The following is a 19,369-nucleotide window of genomic DNA, read 5'->3' on the forward strand; positions in this document are numbered from 1 at the left end:
GTGAATCTAATTTTTAAAACAGTATCAAGATCATGATAGCCCTTAAAGATCCATTCAATGCAATTCACTGTTAAATATGTTGTCTGGAATTGAGATCTGCATTGGGATCTCCTTGCCGAACAATGTTTTCATCACCGAATCGCTCTGGATCCATAAGGACCATTATGACGATATTGGTATCATTTTAAAGATGAGATTCTCATCTTTAAAATTCATCTAAAGTCATCTTCATAGTCCTGCATCTGTCCCCACAGTTTAATGTTCCTCTCCTACCAAAAAAATAATAAAAAAAAACATTAATACTCATAATAGGCAGAATGGTCTTCATGATGTAATACCTTACACAAGTACAGTATCAGAGACTAACTAAACCAAACCAAATATCCACTTTTAGAAACATCATACAAATTAGACTCACCACTAAGAGCAGCGGTTTATTCTCCCGAATTGCTCCAAAACATCCGAGAAATCCAAGTAGTGCAAGCGCCAGCCCAACAAAAAGCAGGATATAGCCACCAGCGCCTAATAATGCATTGGAAGTAATAAGAGTCTGAAATCCATCTGGATCAGCAACAATCCATACACCTATTCCTAAGAGGCAAACACCTCCCAACTGAAAAGAAATACAATATATTATCAAAGAGAACGGCAAAAGATAGCAACATTCCATATTTTAGTGACATTTCTTTGCCCAAGTCAATATGCTTAAACTATTTATGATACGGAATATATTCTCACAGTGGCAATCCTGCAACAGAGAACATGCAAAGCAGAATTTGCCATGGGCTGAGATAAGCAGATTGTAAAGTCCTGAGGAGGTGGCACTGGCATCTCCACTGTCCCTGTCAGGGAACAGATCATCTGAAGCAGCCGCTCCTGTGTGAGTGACCCAGCACAAGAGACAAAAAATGTGAATTATTACAGTCAGAGACATAACCTGTAAGTCACTATGTTTTACTTTTACAGTGTTTGTCAAAAGTATTGGCACCCCTGCAATTCTGTCAGATAATACTCATTTTCTTCCAGAAAATGATTGCAAGCACACACTTTGGTATTAATATCTTCATTTATTTTGCTTGCAATGAAAAAACACAAAAGAGAATGAAAAAAAAAGTCAAATCATTGATCATTTTACACAAAACTCCAAAAATGGGCCGGACAAAAGTATTGACACCCTCAGCCTAATACTTGGTAGCACAACCTTTAGACAAAATAACTGCGAACAACCGCTTCCGGAAACCATCAATGAGTTTCTTACAATGCTCTGCTGGAATTTTAGACCATTATTCTTTGGCAAACTGCTCCAGGTCCCTGAGATGTGATGGGGGCCTTCTCCAAACTGCCATTTTGAGATCTCTCCACAGGTTTTCTATGGGATTCAGGTCTGGACTCATTGCTGGCCACTTTAGAAGTCTCCAGTGCTTTCTCTCAAACCATTTTCTAATGCATTTTGAAGTGTGTTTTAGGTCATTGTCCTGCTGGAAGACCCATGATCTCTGAGGGAGACCCAGCTTTCTCACACTGGGCCCTACATTATACTGCAAAATTTGTTGGTAGTCTTCAGACTTCACAATGCCATACACACGGTCAAGCAGTCCAGTACCAGAGGCAGCAAAGCACCAAAACATCAGGGAACCTCCGCCATGTTTGACTGTAGGGACCGTGTTCTTTTCTTTAAAGGCCTCTTTTTTTTTTCCTGTAACCTCTATGTTGATGCCTTTTCCCAAAAAGCTCTACTTTTGTCTCATCTGACCAGAGAACATTCTTCCAAAACGTTTTTGGCTTTCTCAGGTAAGTTTTGGCAAACTCCAGCCTGGCTTTTTTATGTCTCTGGGTAAGAAGTGGGGTCTTCCTGGGTATCCTACCATACAGTCCCTTTTCATTCAGACGCCGATGGATAGTATGGGTTGACACTGTTATACCTTTGGACTGCAGGGCAGCTTGAACTTGTTTGGATGCTAGTTGAGGTTCTTTATCCACCATCCGCACAATCTTGCGTTGAAATCTCTCAATTTTTTTTTTCGGTCCACATCTAGGGAGGTTAGCCACAGTGTCATGGGATTTAAACTTCTTGATGACACTGCGCACGGTAGACACAGGAACATTCAGGTCTTTGGAGATGGACTTGTAGCCTTGAGATTTCTCATGTTTCCTCACAATTTTGCTTCTCAAGTCCTCAGACAGTTTTTTGGTCTTCTTTCTTTTCTTCATGCTCAATGTGCTACACACAAGGACACAGGACAGAGGTTGAGTCAACTTTAATCCATTTCAACTGGCTGCAAGTGTGATTTAGTTATTGCCACCACCTGTTAGGTGCCTCAGGTAAGTAACAGGTGCTGTTAATTACACAAATTAGAGAAGCATCAAATGATTTTTCAAACAGTGCCAATACTTTTGTCCACCCCATTTTTTATGTTTGCTGTGGAATTATATCCAATTTGGCTTTTTGACAATTCTTTTTGTGGTTTTTCATTGAAGACAAATTAAATGAAGATAACAATACCAAAGAATTTGTGATTGCAATCATTTTCTGGAAGAAAATTAGTATTATCTGACAGAATTGCAGGGGTGCCAATACTTTTGGCCAACACTGTATTGTGCTCAAATAAAAGGTCTGCAGAGTACGGTGTGGAGCAAATATGTACCACTATATGGTCACTGTATTGCTGAAAAGGTACTGGCTATGATGAAACATGTCTGTACACACAGTACATCACAGCTTGCTTTATATGGGTTATATAGCTGAAGATTGGAACTTGCTGCCAAAACAGAAATCACCTACAATGGGTACTTGAAATATATATCCCAGGTATATAAAGGCACCAATCATTGCTTAAGATGTCTGCTGTAGTACACTGAATTCTGAAGATTGTAGGTAATTTTGGTATCTGTACCATCAGGCCCTGATAGGGCTAAAATTGGAAACTTATTGGAATTTATCAAGGAATATAGTTATCATTTTGACCCCACAGTCGTTTCACGGAGTTTATTAATACTGGGATGTATAAATAAAAATTGCTGAAATGTCACTTTATCCCCAAAGTTTTCATTTTCACAAGGGGTTAAAGGAGAAAAAGCACCCCACAGGTTGTTAAACAATTGCTCCTGAACATGGCAATACCCCATATGTGGTCATAATCTGCTATATGGGTACATAGGTGGGCTTGGAATGGAAAGAGCGCAATTTGGCTTTTGGAGGGCAGATTTTGCTGGAATGGGGGAATGCATTGAGGTATATAGTAGTTTGAAAGGGTGTATTTAGTCTCTGCACCTGGTACATCAGGGGTACAGCATTAATATGGCTTCTGTTCACACTCCATTTTTAAATTTGTACTACTTTTGTAGTATTTTCACCATAAATCAGAATATGTAGTTCTAACAGAGTGCCATATTTGTAGGAGTTATATACAGTGACTAGCTGATACCCGCGACTTCGTCTGCGGTGATTGTAGAAGTGGGTATATACAGGCAAGGGTAAGGTTTTGGTACTGTGTATAAGGTCTGGGATATGAAATGTAACTGTGTATCTTGTTTTTGCTGTAATTCTGAGAGCACGTGAGACTTTTGTGTTGAATGTAATTTGTAGTTCAGCTGCTATACGGTGTTCTGAGAAACTGTACGTAGTGACTTTGGGACAGAGGTATTTCAAGTTAATATACTTCGATATACGACATTGTATGATTTGTTATTTTCCACCAGTACATGTAAGTTTTGGGCACAGGATACTCTTGAGCAAGCAACATAAAGTCTGGCCCTGTGCATGACAGTTTAGTAACTCCATGTGCCTCTTATTAATAGCAATTAACCCCATCATGTCCCTCACATTAACCCTTGTGTAAGAGTTACTGATATGTGAGTACTTGGAGGTAATAATTAAGTATCTTCATTATTGAGGTCTTTTATTAGTACCTCCGTATGTCTCATATTAGTAACCTTTATATGGGGCACACAGGGGTTAATATGAGGGACATGATGGGGCTTATTCCTATGAATATGAGGCACACAGGGGTTAATATGAGGGACATGATGGGGTTTATTCCTATTAATGTGAGGCACATGGAGTTACTAAGACTAAACTAATAACCCGAAATGCCTGACATTAATGAGAACAGTAATCCTATGTACCTGTGTGTTTTTCAGTTTCACTTTGCTAGCAGCTTCCTGTCCTCCTTGGGGAATCTTTGCAGGATGCAGACCACTATAGCAGGCACAGACCTGAGCGATTAAGCTCCACCCCCTGGGTTTCCTGCACCCCTCTCAAAGGGGAGTGTCCTTATGCCTCAGCTCTAGCAGAGCACTGAAGAGACTCGGACTTCATTTAACTCTTGCAGGTCCTGTGCTGATGGCATGCCAGTGAAATATGGCAGGAGTGCCACTCTTGGCACGTGTGCCAGGGGTTGCTGACCTCTGCTGTAGAGGGTAATAAGAATTTTGTGGCTTACTATGGTCCAAAGTGTGTGAGATTGCAGAGATGGTGATGTGAGTTTGGGTTTTGTGGGGGTCCTGGGAAAAACGTATGTGCGCTATTGTGATGAAAAGTAGCCTAGTTTGTGGAAAATTTCAGCCAAATCAGTGGAGTGGGTTTTGCGTGATTGAGGAACAAACATCCAAACTTCCAAATACACAAACCCACAAACATCCAAACTCACAAACTTTCACCTTTATAATAAATAATAGAATTATACCCATGGAATAGCTTTATGTTTTGTCTGAAAATTATGGATAGACTCTAATGACTCTTGGTTGTCATATATAGGGATCTCAATTTTAACCCTATCAGTGCCTGATGGTGCAAATACAAAAATTACCTGCGATATTCAGAATTACGTTTGATTTTCTGGATAGTGTCTGGGTTGGCTTGGGTTCTCCCATTCAGTGTACTACCGCAGACATTTTGAGAAGTGATGAATGCTTTTATATACCTGGAATATATATCTGATTTTAGAGTATACCAACAGAAGTGGTTAAGTTTTATTTAGCCACTTTCTCTGTGAATAATTATATGATTTAAGTGACACATCCCCTGTGATTTAACAATGAGCATCAGAACTGGGCCAAGCATGGAAGAAAATGACTTGGTCTGATATTTTGTGGATGGAAAAGTGATATGTCCGATCTGTAGATATCTGTAGCTAAAGTCAGACAGCACAGGACACATTGAAAGGTCTTAGACCTGTCACCAAGTACTAAGTGCTAATTATTATTATTATTTTTTATTTTTTTAATTCATCTACCCATATAGAAAGTTACATATAAATTGGCATGTGCTAATCCGGGGAGGTGGGGGAGGGTTACTGTATATCTCATAGAAAATACAAGGTTAACACTCACTTAAGAGACAATTCATATATAACGTACCATTCTCTTGAATTGTTGGATGGATTTAAAAAAATAAATACTAAATTGTTCAGAACCCGTTCAGAGACACGACAGCAATTATACAATGTTTGTTATTTAGTACTTGGAGACAATTCTTCCTGGGTCGATTCTGATGAATGTCAAGGGTGTATATGAAAGCTAAGTTGTATACAAGTGCTGTTTTCACAAAGAACACACTTCTTGAAGAAGTTTTGTTTCAATTTACATAATAAAAACATAGAGCTCACAAACTACAAGTTTTATGCTTGGATTGATGACTTTCAAAGATCAAAGGCAATGTCAGATTCAATATGAGAAACCTGATGGTCACGTGGAAATATCCAGAGTCAATATTCCTCAAACTATGGTTTCAAAAAGTAGAGGAGCTGCATCTTGTAGAAGACCAAATGGTCCAATTACATAATCATAATAAAGCCACCACTATTGGGTGGTATTCCAGGATTCCACTGAATTCATGTCAGTAATGATCAATTGTTAGACTATTTCTCTGTGCTGTCTCATATGGGTGGGGGTAACTGTACATGGGGGACCGGTTATTGGTATGGGACCCCTGCCTTCTCTCAAGAAGTTGTTTTTTTGTTTGTTTTTCTCCCTCTCTTCTTCACCTCTTCCTCTTTCTGTACCCTTTCAGAGTTTGAGCATACCCTAATTCTCTTTTTATAGTCTTACAATGTATCCATCTGACAATGACTCACTATGTAACTGAATGGACCAACTGTCCTCACCCTTTACATATATGTCCACATATGTACTATATAATATTGGGAAAATAAAGGGAATATTCTACAACATTCGGAAACCTAGCGGTGAAAACAATGTTACTTATTGTATATTGCTGCAGAATATGTTGGCGCTATACAGTATAAGCAATGAAAAATAAAAAATCTCATATCATTTTACTATAAAACATGATCCATAATTTGCACACATTTTATATTCAAAACATACATATATCCTTCCTCTAGTCATTCTAGTCTTCTAGAGAAACGGAATACTTACAAATATTAGTACATTGAAGAGAAACATCATATACTTCATGAAAAGTAAGATGCCCATTTTGGATTTCTGAATTGCCCTACAAGATAAATTTGATATGGGTTTGCTTGAATAAAATTCTGTAAATTTAGTTAAACAGAAGTTTTTGGTTGTTAATGACCGTGATCAGACATGAAAATGCTACCAAATTTTTTATTACTTTATTCTTAATGACACATAGGGTTATATACAAATATAAATATATATTTTATTTATTTATTTTTTGCTTGTTTCTTTTTGAAAATATGCAGTCTACAAACTTATGAAAATATTTTTGAATATTTGATTAAAAAGCAATCAAGGCAATATACATTTCCCAAAATGTCATAAATAAAAAGTACACCTGGCTCTGCTACAAAGATACCCTATGCAGCCCTGTACACACAAATATTTAAAAAGTTATGAGAATATAGTGACTACAAGAAAGTTTTTTAATTTTTTAAGGGTTAAAATATAGGAAAAAAATTATATAAATTTGCTATCCCTGGAATCATATTGACCTATAGAAAACAGGTGACAAGTCATTCTGGTGGCACAGTGAATGCCCCACTAATACCCCCAACCAAGCATCAGCCATCTGCCAAGCCAAAACCCCCAACATGCCCTTAACAAGGCTCAAATAAAAGGAATAATTGAGAGAGACATAGAGCGGTACATCGAGGAATGGAGAAGCGCAATAAATAACTCCAAGAAACTCACCGTGTACCAGTCACTGCAAAGAGATTACACCATGGCCACCTACCTGGAAAGAATACGTCACCCCAAACACAGACAGACCCTGAGCCGGTACAGACTGAGCGCCCACAACCTGGAGATGGAGACGGGGCGACACAGGCAGACATACAAGCCACGGGAGAACAGACTGTGCCAGCAATGTGACCAGGGGGCCCTAGAAGACGAGACCCACTTTCTGCTACACTGCACCAAATACTCAGCTGTGAGGGCCGTCTACTACCAAAGGCTCTCTGCCCACATCCCAGACTTTACATCTGCAGACGAGAAGAGGAAACTCTACATCCTACTGGGAGAAGAAGAGGCCACTGTGGAGATCGCTGCCCAATACGTGTCCAGCTGTCATCAAACAAGAGGAAGATGAGACTCCATGGACTGTTATACCCCAAACCACCCCACCCCCCATACTTTCCCCCTCGACCCCAACCCCCCCACCACCACTTTACTAGCTTTGGCAATGCCAAATATCTATTCGGACGTGCCAATAAAGCCTATTTGATTTGATTTGAATGCCGTAAAAATGAAGGCCATAAGAAAGTTGCGCAAATGGTTGCACAAAAAGTGCAGATTTATGTTAATCAATAATTACTCTTATAACATCATTGCTGACATCTTATCTCCTTGGAATTTTGTTAATACACATCGAATTCTCCAGACCAGCTTATTGTCAAAACATCTGCTTTTATAGAGGCGGTAAAACTTGCAGATAATCAAATAACCCCTTCCTAACATCTGCTTTAATAAAACAGCTATAGTCAGCACATTTAAAAAAAAAAAAAAAAATTGTTTTACATAAGATTGTGGGAATTCTTGAGTTCAGATGTCTGGATGAAATGTGACCAAACGTATGTTTAGTAGGATTGGGGTGGTGATCTTTTACCATGACAGCTGGAAGTTTATTGAAGGCTCCCAGAGCTGTCAATACTATGCTTCATAGACAGCCTGGAATAGAAGTAAATGGATTTTACAATATCCTGCAAAATGCTAATATCACAGTAAACTGTATAGGTGATCAAGGTTCAAGTTTCCAAGAGAGTCTAAAAATAAAAGTAGAAAAAAAAAAAGTTTTAAAAAAATATAAAAACAGAATTTCAGATCAGTCCCTTAATGGGAATAAAATTCACCTAATTGCCTTTGTTTGCAAGACTAGACTTAGAAGAGACATAAATTTCAGGCAATCCCCCAAATTGTATAAATATAACCTACTACTTGCCAAGCAAAAAAATGCCTTACACAGTTCCATACAAAGAAATATAAAAAAGTATATGGTGACAGGAAATGGCGACTAAGAGTTTTTTATTTCATATTTTACCTTTCAAAGCTTTGGATATTTGGAATATATATTAAAACATTAAATTTCAGGAACTGGCTGACAACAGAGAGCAAGTGGAACTAGATGTTTAAATCTCACACAACTTTTCTCTGTATGTGCAAGTGTACTGTGTGCATATTTAGAATTATAGATTTCTTTTTTGTCCTGCAGCACCACGATTGGCCTTCTATTCCTTCTAGGACAGGCCAACCTAGGTAGCAATGTAACAGTTAATTAGCATAATTGATGATATAAGAACTTTTCACTATTTACTTGTGTTTTTATTTGTCCTTGTTTTTTCCCACAGGCATGCTGAGGACTGGCAATTCGGACCCTCAGAGATTTATGGTAAAATGCCTTGGGGTGTCCTGGTATACAGTGGGGAAAAAAAGTATTTAGTCATCCACCAATTGTGCAGGTTCTCCCACTTAAAAAGATGAGAGAGGCCTGGAATTGACATCATAGGTAGAACTCAACTATAAGAGACAAAATGAGAAAACAAATCCAGAAAGACTTACAGAAAATGTTTGACCTCTGTCATTGCCAACAAATGATATATAAAAAAGTATTGAAATAAAAACAGATGGGAGGAAAAAACACAGATAACTGCACTCTCCTTGAGGATCTTTGATGAACAATGAGGTATACCAACCCGAACCTCCAATCTGAGCTGGAAAAAACAGACCGTTCCCAAGTTCTTGGGATGAGTTGTAGGATATAGCAACACAATGGTCAGGATAGGGTCGCAATCACTCTGGCTATTCGACTGGTACGTATACACTGATGACAGTGAGCAAGATGCCTGGTGGCGCACACCTCAAGAAACAAACTTGGACGTGGAGCAGGAAGAAGCTTTATTCAATGAGATAAAGTGTTTCGGGGGTTCATGCAACAGAGAGCGCACCCCTTCAACAGATCTCTAGGGTAACATGCAGCTGATGCCAAAGGAAGCGCACACGGCCGGCTGCTTGTTATCCTAAAGATCTGACGAAGGGGTGCGCTCTCTGTCGCACGAAACCCCGAAACACGTTATCTCATTGAATAAAGCTTCTTCCTGTTTCACGTCCATGTTTGTTCCTTGAGGTGTGGCCACCAGGGTTTTTGCTCATTGTCATCAGTGTATACATACCAAAGTATTGAGATAAGCTTTTGTTATTGACCAAATACTTATTTTCCACCATAATTTGCAAATAAATTCTGTCCAAATCAGACAATGTGATTTTCTGGATTTGTTTTCTCATGTTGCTTCTCATAGTTGAGGCTTACCTATGATGTCAGTTGCAGGCCGACCTCATCTTTTTAAGTGGGAGAACTTGCACAGTTGGTGGCTGACTAAATACTTTTTCCCCACTGTATGTTCTACTCCTGTATGGTGTACTAAGACAGCCCTTTTTTGCAGATGTCCAGTAGTAAAAAGCTTTCTAAGAGGAAGCATAGGAATTGTATTGAATGTCAGCAGTTCTTACCTGATGACCATGTGCATGACGTATGTATAGTTAGTACTCAGAGTCACCTACCAGTCCTTATGCATCTTCTAAAACTAAGCAAAGACTAAATCTGAATGTTATGGGGCCACATGGTGGCTCAGTGATTAGCACTGCAGCCTTGCGGCGCTGGAGTCCTGGTGTTCAAAGGGCACAAAACCATCTGCAAGGAGTTTGCATGGATTTCCATCCCATATTCCTAAAAGACATACTGATAGGGAAAAATGTACATTGTGAGTTCTATGTAGGGCTCACAATCTACATTAAAAAAAAATCTGAATGTTATATTAGTTGTCTCCAACAACTTCCTGAGGATTAGCCCGCCAACATATGTGGTGTTTGCATGCACGTTTCTGAAGGTGTGCAAATGACTGAAAAGGAGGCCAAAAATTATGTATGTCTAGCAAAAAGAAGTCCAAAAAAATTCAAGTGGGATTATGCCGAATTGATTGGTTCCTCTAACTCAGGGGTAGGGAACGTACGGCTCTCCAGCTGTTGCAAAACTACAACTTCCAGCATGTATACTTCCTCTGCTGTTCTTGGAACTCCCATGGAAGTGAATGGAGCATGTTGGGAGTTGTAGTTTCACAGCAGCTGGAGAGCCGAAGGTTCCCTACCCCTGCTCTAACTGCTCTGAGGAGACCTTCAGACATCAGAATTGGATTCAAACCTGGTGATTTCTGATGATAATCATTTGTTTTAAAAATAAAATTTTGTTAATTTAATTAAGATTGTTAAAAAAAATTATGGAAACAGTATAGAATGTCCTACCCTCTCTGGACAGAGAGTTTCTGGTTTAGTTCCCAAAAGAAAGGCTACAATTCTATCTGGTGTTGAAATCCAATATGGAAATGGAGTAGAAATTTCTCACTAGAAGATGTAAGCTTGGTTCTAGGTTTAAAACCATGAGCAAGTTAGATCCTGGGGAATGTGAAGCTTGGGAAGTGCCAGTCAGAGTTCATATATATGTACCGCTGCTTACACAACAACAATCATATCATAAGCATCAAGCAGAGAGAGATGAGTACTGGATGGCAGTGCTCTTAGACCCTCGCTATAAAGACAATATGGTGGAATTTTTCCTTGCTTCTCAAGGGGAAGAAAAAATAAAATATTGTCAAGACAGGCTGTATACCCAGTTTGCTGCAGCATTTAAGAAGAGCACTACAACTGCCAGTCGCATGCGTACCAAGGTGGCCTATGCCCTCCCCCAGTCCACCTCACTCAGCCAGCTCTCCACCTTCTCTGCCAGTGCCACAAGTGTCAGAAGGAATAACAGCAGCAGCCAGGCCCAGCACAGTATCTTGAAGTTGATGAACCAAAAATTTCTCAGCTTGCAGCACCAACTGTAGCCACAAATGGCACCTGACACCCACCGGCTGCACCTGTTGGTACAGTCATACCTAGATTGCAGCAAGTACAGCAGATAACTCTGATGCCTTGGAATTCTGGGCAAAAAGGATCTTATATCGTTTGCTATGGGAGTTTTATCTTTTCTGGCCTCAAGAGTTATGATCGAGAAAGTGTTCAGGTCTGCCGTGGAGTTGTAACACCTAAAAGGATGAAACGGTCTACAGGTAGCATGGAAAAAAAAGACTTTGATCAAAATTAATCGGGCATGGATTCATTTCTCAAACACCTCCAAGGTGACGCCTCCAAATATTAGTGTCACCATCTCCCTTTATCACCGTTTACTGTACTGCTGCTAATGTTGGCTGCAGCTACTCCTAAACAGCTACCAATACCCCCACTTCCAACAATTCAGCTCCTGTGGCCTGGTCCATCATATTATGTCATACTGCTGTAAGCTGTGTACAAGGGTGGACTCCTCAGGATGAAGCAAAGTCACGAACAAAGGAAGTGAGTCCAACTCAATTTAGCAAAAACAAGATTTTACTTAGTTTAGTAACACCCCTTTACCCAAAATAACACTCTTAGATATTTTTATTTACTCAGCCAGGAAGCTGAGGCGCTGGTGTCGTACAGTACGGTGCCCACTAATGTGGCATTCAATATACTACAAGAATTTACCTATCTGCAGGCTGCAACTATACAGCTGCCTCTTACCTTTTATCACCCTAATACACAGGAACAATTCAGTGAGTGAGACAGAGGCACCGGTGGTATAAAACCAAAGCATATAATCTTATTACAATACCCCTACTCCCCTCAAACAAAGTACAACCAAGTAAATATAATAGTAGATTAGCTTGCAAGTCAAATCAGTGTGAAGTAACACAAAATGTCTAGACTTCCTTAGAAGTCCCTTTCTGAGAGTTATAACTCTATAGAATCCTCTGAGTCCTAGTCCTTACTACCAGACAGGTAGGTAATTCACCAGTAGTGCAGCCTGTGATGATGGTTATGCCTATCTATCTAACTACAGGTTCGTACTCAGTCCCAAGCAATTTGGTGTCAAACTTGCAATGTGGTTACTTTGTTCGGTATCTTTTAGCCTTTGTTTGGAACAGTTGGACGAGGGGCTCATCCAGAAAGCATGCGGTCTCACTGACAGTTCCACTTCTCAGCCGAGTCCTTGATGGCAATCTTCTCCTCTGGAAGTCTCTGATTCAGCTCCACTTTGCTGTAGCTCTGGTCCCTTAAGAATCTCCTCTACATAAGGATGACATTCAAGTCCTCCCTCTACTAGAGCTCAAAGCACATTTGCCAAAATGGCTGCTTCGCACACTCTCCTTCTTGCAGCTCCACCTCTGCAGAACAGGGTCTCCACGTTATTACTCCAGGGACATAGTCTTTTCCCTTTGTCTTGTGGTGTTACAACAGTGGCCTCTTGTGGTCAAACAACAAAATGTCAGTTTATACAAAAAAAAAACTTATTTACAGAAACCAGTACATTCACAACACAAGGGGTGTTTCAATATCTTACACTGCAATGCCACACAAGCTGCCTAGTGCCTAACACTACCATGCAGGCAGACGTCGTGTGGCCAGGTCTACCATACCGCCACACGTGTTGTACCGCCACATGCTGTACCGCCACACATGTTGCCACAACTTCCTAATGCCTACAACTGCCACCACTCAAGCAGACATGTACTGCAGCCTGGTTGTCATATTATGCTCTGTCACAGAACCACACATGTTGTACCGCCACATGCTGTACTGCCACACATGTTGCCACAGCTGCCTAGTGCCTACCATCACTGCCACCATGCAGACAGACATGTCCTACAGCCTGGTCCATCATATTAGTCCCTGCTGCTCTGCCACACGTTACCACAACTACTACAACTCATACATGTCCTGTGGCCTGGACCACCAACACATTCCACCACAGCACACTGTTGGTTGGTATAAAAAATAAAATCAATTTTGATTTCACTTCTGTTCCCATCACAGGATAATTTGCCATCACAGGTGGTTTGTTTTTTTGTTTTCTTTTGGGTTTTTTTCGAAAAGCCAAAAAGCCAATTCTTGATCACTTTTCAACTGGCTCACAACTACAAATTTGTCTTTGGGGGCGTTAACACTACCGCCGCTGTCCGCCCAGAGATTTACATCCTAGACATCAGGGAAACTGGACAGGGGACAGCTTGCTGGCGGTCAGCTTTAAAACTCATTCTTTGCACAGACACAAAATGGAACATGCAGGAACAAAGCATACATGTCTGTATTTTCAAAACAGAGATTTGTGCTTGGAGATCTCTGGGAATGCCCCCTGTGCTCCAAACAACTAATTTGCATAATAAAGAAAACGTCTTTTTCTAAGCTTCCATGAGACTCTGACATAAAGAGGGTATGATATGGAAGCATGTGATGGTGCCATGGTGGCAACTTGAAGGGGTGAAGAAAGGTGATAGATTCCCTTTAATTGAATTATTCATCACTACTTTGTTATTATTTAGCTTGGACAAATGTCTTCATGTCTAATAATTAGTGAGATAAACAGGTGTGATAATCGAATATCAATATCATGTTTTTGTATCTGGGGTATAATGGTGTATCCAAGTTTCACCCACAGTAATTAATCTACGCCAAAACTCTGATTTATTGTGCCTAAACTGCAGACAGAGCTTTGCAAATATTCATCTGAACACGTTTTTGGTCGAGAGTTAGCAATCGCAGCACCCAGCGCACCGTCAGCTTTCCCATCCCTAAAATTTCAACCAATATGTGACAAACACGTTCTTTCGATATGCTCATAGCCTCTGCTATCTCTCTAACCTTAATTTGACGGTTCTCTAGCACCATTTGGTGAACCTGAGCAATGTTTTCATTCGTGGTTGCAGTTTTTGGCCGTCCCGAACGTTCATTGTCTACCAAGCTGGTACGGTCAGGTTTAAATTCAGCTGCCCAAAATTTGACGGTGATATATGATGGTGTAGAGTCCCCATACACAGTGTCCAACTCCTCTTTAATTTGTAAAGGCGTACTGCCTTTCAAAAACAAATATCTAATGACAGCTCGATATTCGATTTTATCCATTTTCACAAAATCACTCGAATCGACTCACTTCAACGACTGTCAAAGAAAAACCGCTGGTGCAAAACGGCTGAAATTTTTGTGAACACATTCCAACATATGCTCGAACACATTCTCCAACTTTAGTTGACGAGTGTTGCCATCTACATTTGGAGGTCGGAAACTTTTCAGACTACCCTCGTATAATTGCTGTTGTTTGTTATTCAGTAGTTTGGGAAGTTGTGTGACTCTACCTGGGCTTCTATACTGGATTGCATAGTTTTCAGTGTGGGATAGTGAGGTACAACCAGCTGTTGTTAATGTGTGTACATTACTGGCACTATTACTATGGGTGGCACTGTCGGAGCTGATACCACATCTATTTCATATGGTCAGGTACTTGGGGCAATCCATCCAACAAAATAGCTAAATTCATTGCATTGGCCAAAGTTTGCAGTCTAAACCATGGCTACTGCCATAGAGAAGAATGTACTGCTTTTCTCATTTATTTGTCATGCTCTGTAATTATAAGACAAAAGAAGAGCATAAAAATAATCAGATGATGTAAAGCGTACAATAAGAATTTTTATAATTATAACTTGTTTGGATTCTGTGTTTAGTGCTCCCTTAGGGCTTGTTCACACAGAGCAAGAGGGGGCGGATTTTGGCACTGAATCCTCCTCAAAATCCACCCCCTCACAATAGAGGCTTATGCAGACTGCTAGTGTTCTTTTTTCCGCTAGCGGTTTGTTCCCTGTAGTGGAAAAAAGAAGCGAGCTGCCCTTATCCTCAGCCGCGGCATCGGCCTTGCAGCAGCACCCTCCAGGCTAGGCCCATTCATTTGGCCCTACTATGGAACGGGAAGCCGTGACTGTCGGAAGCTGCGACAGTCTTGGCAGGCACATTTTGGTCCTATTCTGACGTGGCTTCCTACGTCAGAATCAGGACTAAAATGCGCCATACTGTGCCCCATGTGAATGGGGCCTTAGTCTATTGTACTTTTTTTTTAAACATGAAACAAGTTCTAACATTCTCCCTAGCAATTGCTTTAATGTCCCATATTGACTCTCTATTGCCAGTTGAGAGTGTTCTGCTTTCAGATCCTACCAACATTCCAAGTATATCTGCAACAGACACTGGCAAATCACTAACTGAAATACCGCACATAAAAATCAAAAATGAATTAATTCAAAAACTTGTTACTGCTGGCAGCATCAAAAAGCTGAGGCTTTCACCTTGCAAATACCAGAAGTACTAACAGCTATCTGAAGCGACCCTTCCCTCTTTGGCATTTGCTATATCTGTGTATAAGGCTAAGGCCCCATGAGCCGGAACCGTCACGTTAAAGCGCTGCGGGAACAACCACAGTGTGAACGCATTGCGGTTCTTCCAACAGCACTTTGAACAGAAAGTTCACAGAGTTTTCCTCCGCTGACTTTTTGTTACAATTATATCTATGGGAAAGCTGCCGGCATTGTGAGAGAGTGAAGGGTGTGCAACACTCAGGAGGGGCCAGGGCTGGTATCACTGGTGATTATATCCGATGTGGCCGGCTTGCAGGGAGTCCCTGGGTCCCGAATGTGCACCAAATCTCCCTTTTTGATGTCCCCGATTACCCACCCCCACTCTGATATCTGACAATGACAACAGACAACCAGGCTTCAGGGGTAATCGTTGCTCTTTTTACTGGCAGGACAAAGTAATACAAATGTACATATGGGGGACTTCTTCACATACAATACAGCGATCTTTGTAGGTAGTGTCCAATTAGCAGAGGATGGGGCAGAATGCTTTGGATAGTAGTTGCTTGGCAGTTAACTTGTATATACTTGTAAAGATGGCCTGTATCCAGGGGGTTAGTCCTCAACAAAACTGGGTACACGTATATAGAAGAGGAGATACAATTCGGCAGCGGGAGACCCTCAATTTCTGCCAGACTAGCTATGGGTTTTTTAACTATAGATTTGTCCCAAAGACTTACTTGGATAGAGATATACGTGTGAGGTCCCAGATGTACGGATAAGACAAGTCCATCAACTTCAGCGCTTGTAAGATTAGAGCTTCAGAGGAAAACACTCTCTGAGAAGGGCCTTGAGGACAGAGGAGAAGGCATCTCTGCTTGGTGTACCCTGATAGTGGGAAGCCATTATCCATGCTCCATGTGCTCTGTCTGCTAGCTGTATCCTGTCCTAGCCTTGTAGCCCCACACAAAAGACATCAGCCAAGAACGTCCCCAGCCCCCTCTAGAGAGGGTGGTCACTCAACTCTCCCTCCAGGCCAGTCAAGGGAGCCTGTTTGGTCCTGGAGGTCAGCTAATCATAATGGACACTCCCTTTACAGTAACAACTCAAATTACAATGGCAAAGTATAGGCAGGTGCAGTTCACAAAAACATCCACAAGATGGCGCATTAATAGACCCCCTGTGTGCTGGCTCTGGAAGAATAGAAATATATAAAAGGAATGAAGGGGGAGGAAAATATTTACCTTATATGAAAATGTCCATGCTATCTCGGTCTGCAAGGATTAGTAGAGCGAATTGGACTAGCAGTACCGGGACATTACATACACCCCCACTAAGAAAAGAGCCGTCCTCGGCGACTAACTAGCGCGGAGGAACCTAGAGAGATGGGATGCGCACAGGTAGTAGGGCTGGATACCTGAGAAACAATAAACAGAATAATGGCAAACAACAATGTGACATGACTTATGTACAAGAACGATACCCCGTGATTATATGCAAAACCAAAACATAATAAACAGTGGAAACATAATGCCAATAGGTGGGTAGAGTCTCTTTCAGCAATAGGGCATTGTCCATGGAAAGGCTCAGGGTAGGCACTATGTGGCAAAATACAGTCCTCAGTAGTCCATAGGCTGTAGAGAAATATGTAATGCAAAACAAGAACATAACAAAATGCTTGGGATTACCCAGGTACGGAGGCTTAAACGGTTGCTAACTAACTAATTAATAAGAACATAGGTATATGAAAGAGGCAAAGTATATATACATGAAAGGATATGTTTGCTCAGTCTCTATGGCGAGCTGGGGGAGTTCCCTTGGTACTTCGCTCTGATCGCCTCAGCACTTGGTCTTCTACTTGCGTAGGAACACTGGGAACTGGAACTCCATCTTGTGCTGGTTCAGGAGCAGCAATTGGAGCAGCAACACTGGAGTCCAGAATTTCATCTGGTGTTGATTCAGGAGCAGCAACACTGGAGTCCGGAATTTCATCTTGTGTTGGTTCAGGAGCAGCAATTGGAGCAGCAACACTGGAGTCCGGCATTCCCTCTTGTGTTGGTTCCGGGGCAACAATTGGAACCGGAACATGAGTCGGGATAGGAACTGGAACAGGGACAAACTGGTAACAGCCGGGGATAAGAAATTGAGATCTGAAGATCGATTCATCTACAGAAGGCTGTCTTGGAGGAGTTGCCATCACAGGAACTGGTTGGTAGACAGTTGTAGCTTGTGGTGGTGCTGACATCCTCAGTGAGTCCTCTCTGGTGCACAATTTGATACGGTTCCGATGCACTGTTTGTGGAGCCATGCCTGGTTTCTTTACTTCATAAACATCGGACTCTGGATAGGGAATTGCTGTAATGGTGTATGGCTCTGTTTCCCAAAGGGAATCAAGTTTTCCAGTTCTGTGGTACTTCTTTAACCATACTTTGTCACCAATGTGTAAAGGTGTAGCATTAGCTCTTTGGTTGTAGTTCTCTTCTTGTCGTCTGTGAGCTTCCTTCATGCGACAGTCGACTATCTCTTGCGCTTCTTGCATTCGGCGCTGATGTTCTAGAACCCAATCAGTCTTTGGCAGAGGGTTGATCACATCTGGTATCTGAATTCCTAAAGCACGGTCTTTTGGAAGTTGACCTTGTCTTCCAAACATTAAGAAGTATGGTGAATAGCCTGTAGAACAGTGGGTAGTGTTATTGTAGATCTCCACTAATTCATCAAGTAGTTGAGGCCATTCTGCTTGTTTGGTGACAGATGCTGTTCTCAGCATGTTGATGAAGATCTGGTTAACCTTCTCACAAAGTCCATTCCCTTGGGGATGGTAGGCAGTTGTTCTCAGCTTTTTGCATTCATGGAACTGGCATAGTTCTTGGAAAAGCTGTGACTCAAATGCAGGTCCTCTGTCAGTTAGGACTGCTTCAGGACACCCGTAGTGTCTCACATATTCGAGGTAGAATGTGATGGCTGTGGTACATGCGGTGAGGTCTTTAACTGGCACAACGACAACCCACTTGGAGTAGTGGTCCACCATGGTAAGGGCATATGAGTAGCCTGAACGAGTCGGGGCTAACTTCACATGGTCAAGAGCAACTAGTTCGTTTGGTCTCTGAGTATGGATGGGATGTAGTGGTGCTCTAGCATCCTTCTTACCAGTCTTTGTAAGGTTGCAGGCTGGACATTCACTACACCAACTCTCAATGTCAGCACGCATTCCAATCCAATAGAAGCGTTGGCGTATGGTGGCTTCAGTTTTCTGCACTCCAAAGTGTCCAGATTGATCGTGGTAGGCATCAAGAATGATCTTGGCATCCCGCCTAGGAATGAGAATTTGGTGCAACCTCTCACCGGAAACAGGATCTAAGGTGTTGCGCAGAATCAAGCCTTTCTGGATGAAAAGTCTTTTGCGCTGCCTCCATAGGCGTTTGAGCTCAGTATCCGTATACCGTCTTCTGAGTCTGACAGGTATTCTTCCAGTGATTAGGTAATCATAGATTTCACCTATGACACGAGATTCTTTCTGGAGGGTTTGCCATCTAGATAGTTCTTGAAGTGGGTCAGATTTCTCTTGAGGACCTTCTTCAGACGTTCTGCGTAGCAAACTTCTGATAGAAGGGAGGCATCTCAACATCTTCCCACATGTCTTCTTCAGGAGGTTCTTCTCCTATAGGCAAACGGGATAACGCATCAGCGTTTACGTTGGTCTTACCACTGCGGTATTTGAGGTCGAAACAATAGTTCGCCAATCTGGAAGCCCATCTCTGTTCGAG

General features: G+C 41.4%; 1 protein-coding gene across 1 annotated transcript in view; it reads right to left on the reverse strand.

Annotated features, from left to right (window-relative positions):
• LOC142194954 (tetraspanin-18-like) overlaps positions 1-6,435 on the reverse strand; it is a 28,733-nt gene extending 22,298 nt beyond the window's left edge. Inside the window, exons 1-2 of the mRNA XM_075264401.1 lie at positions 6,379-6,435; positions 419-613 (exon numbers count right to left, since the gene is read on the reverse strand). Of these exons, the coding sequence (XP_075120502.1) occupies positions 419-613; positions 6,379-6,435 (252 nt within the window). The remainder of the gene's footprint in view (positions 1-418; positions 614-6,378) is intronic.
• Positions 6,436-19,369: the final 12,934 nt, after the last annotated feature.

This window comes from Leptodactylus fuscus, chromosome 2 (assembly GCF_031893055.1).
Source record: "Leptodactylus fuscus isolate aLepFus1 chromosome 2, aLepFus1.hap2, whole genome shotgun sequence".
NCBI lineage: Eukaryota > Metazoa > Chordata > Amphibia > Anura > Leptodactylidae > Leptodactylus > Leptodactylus fuscus.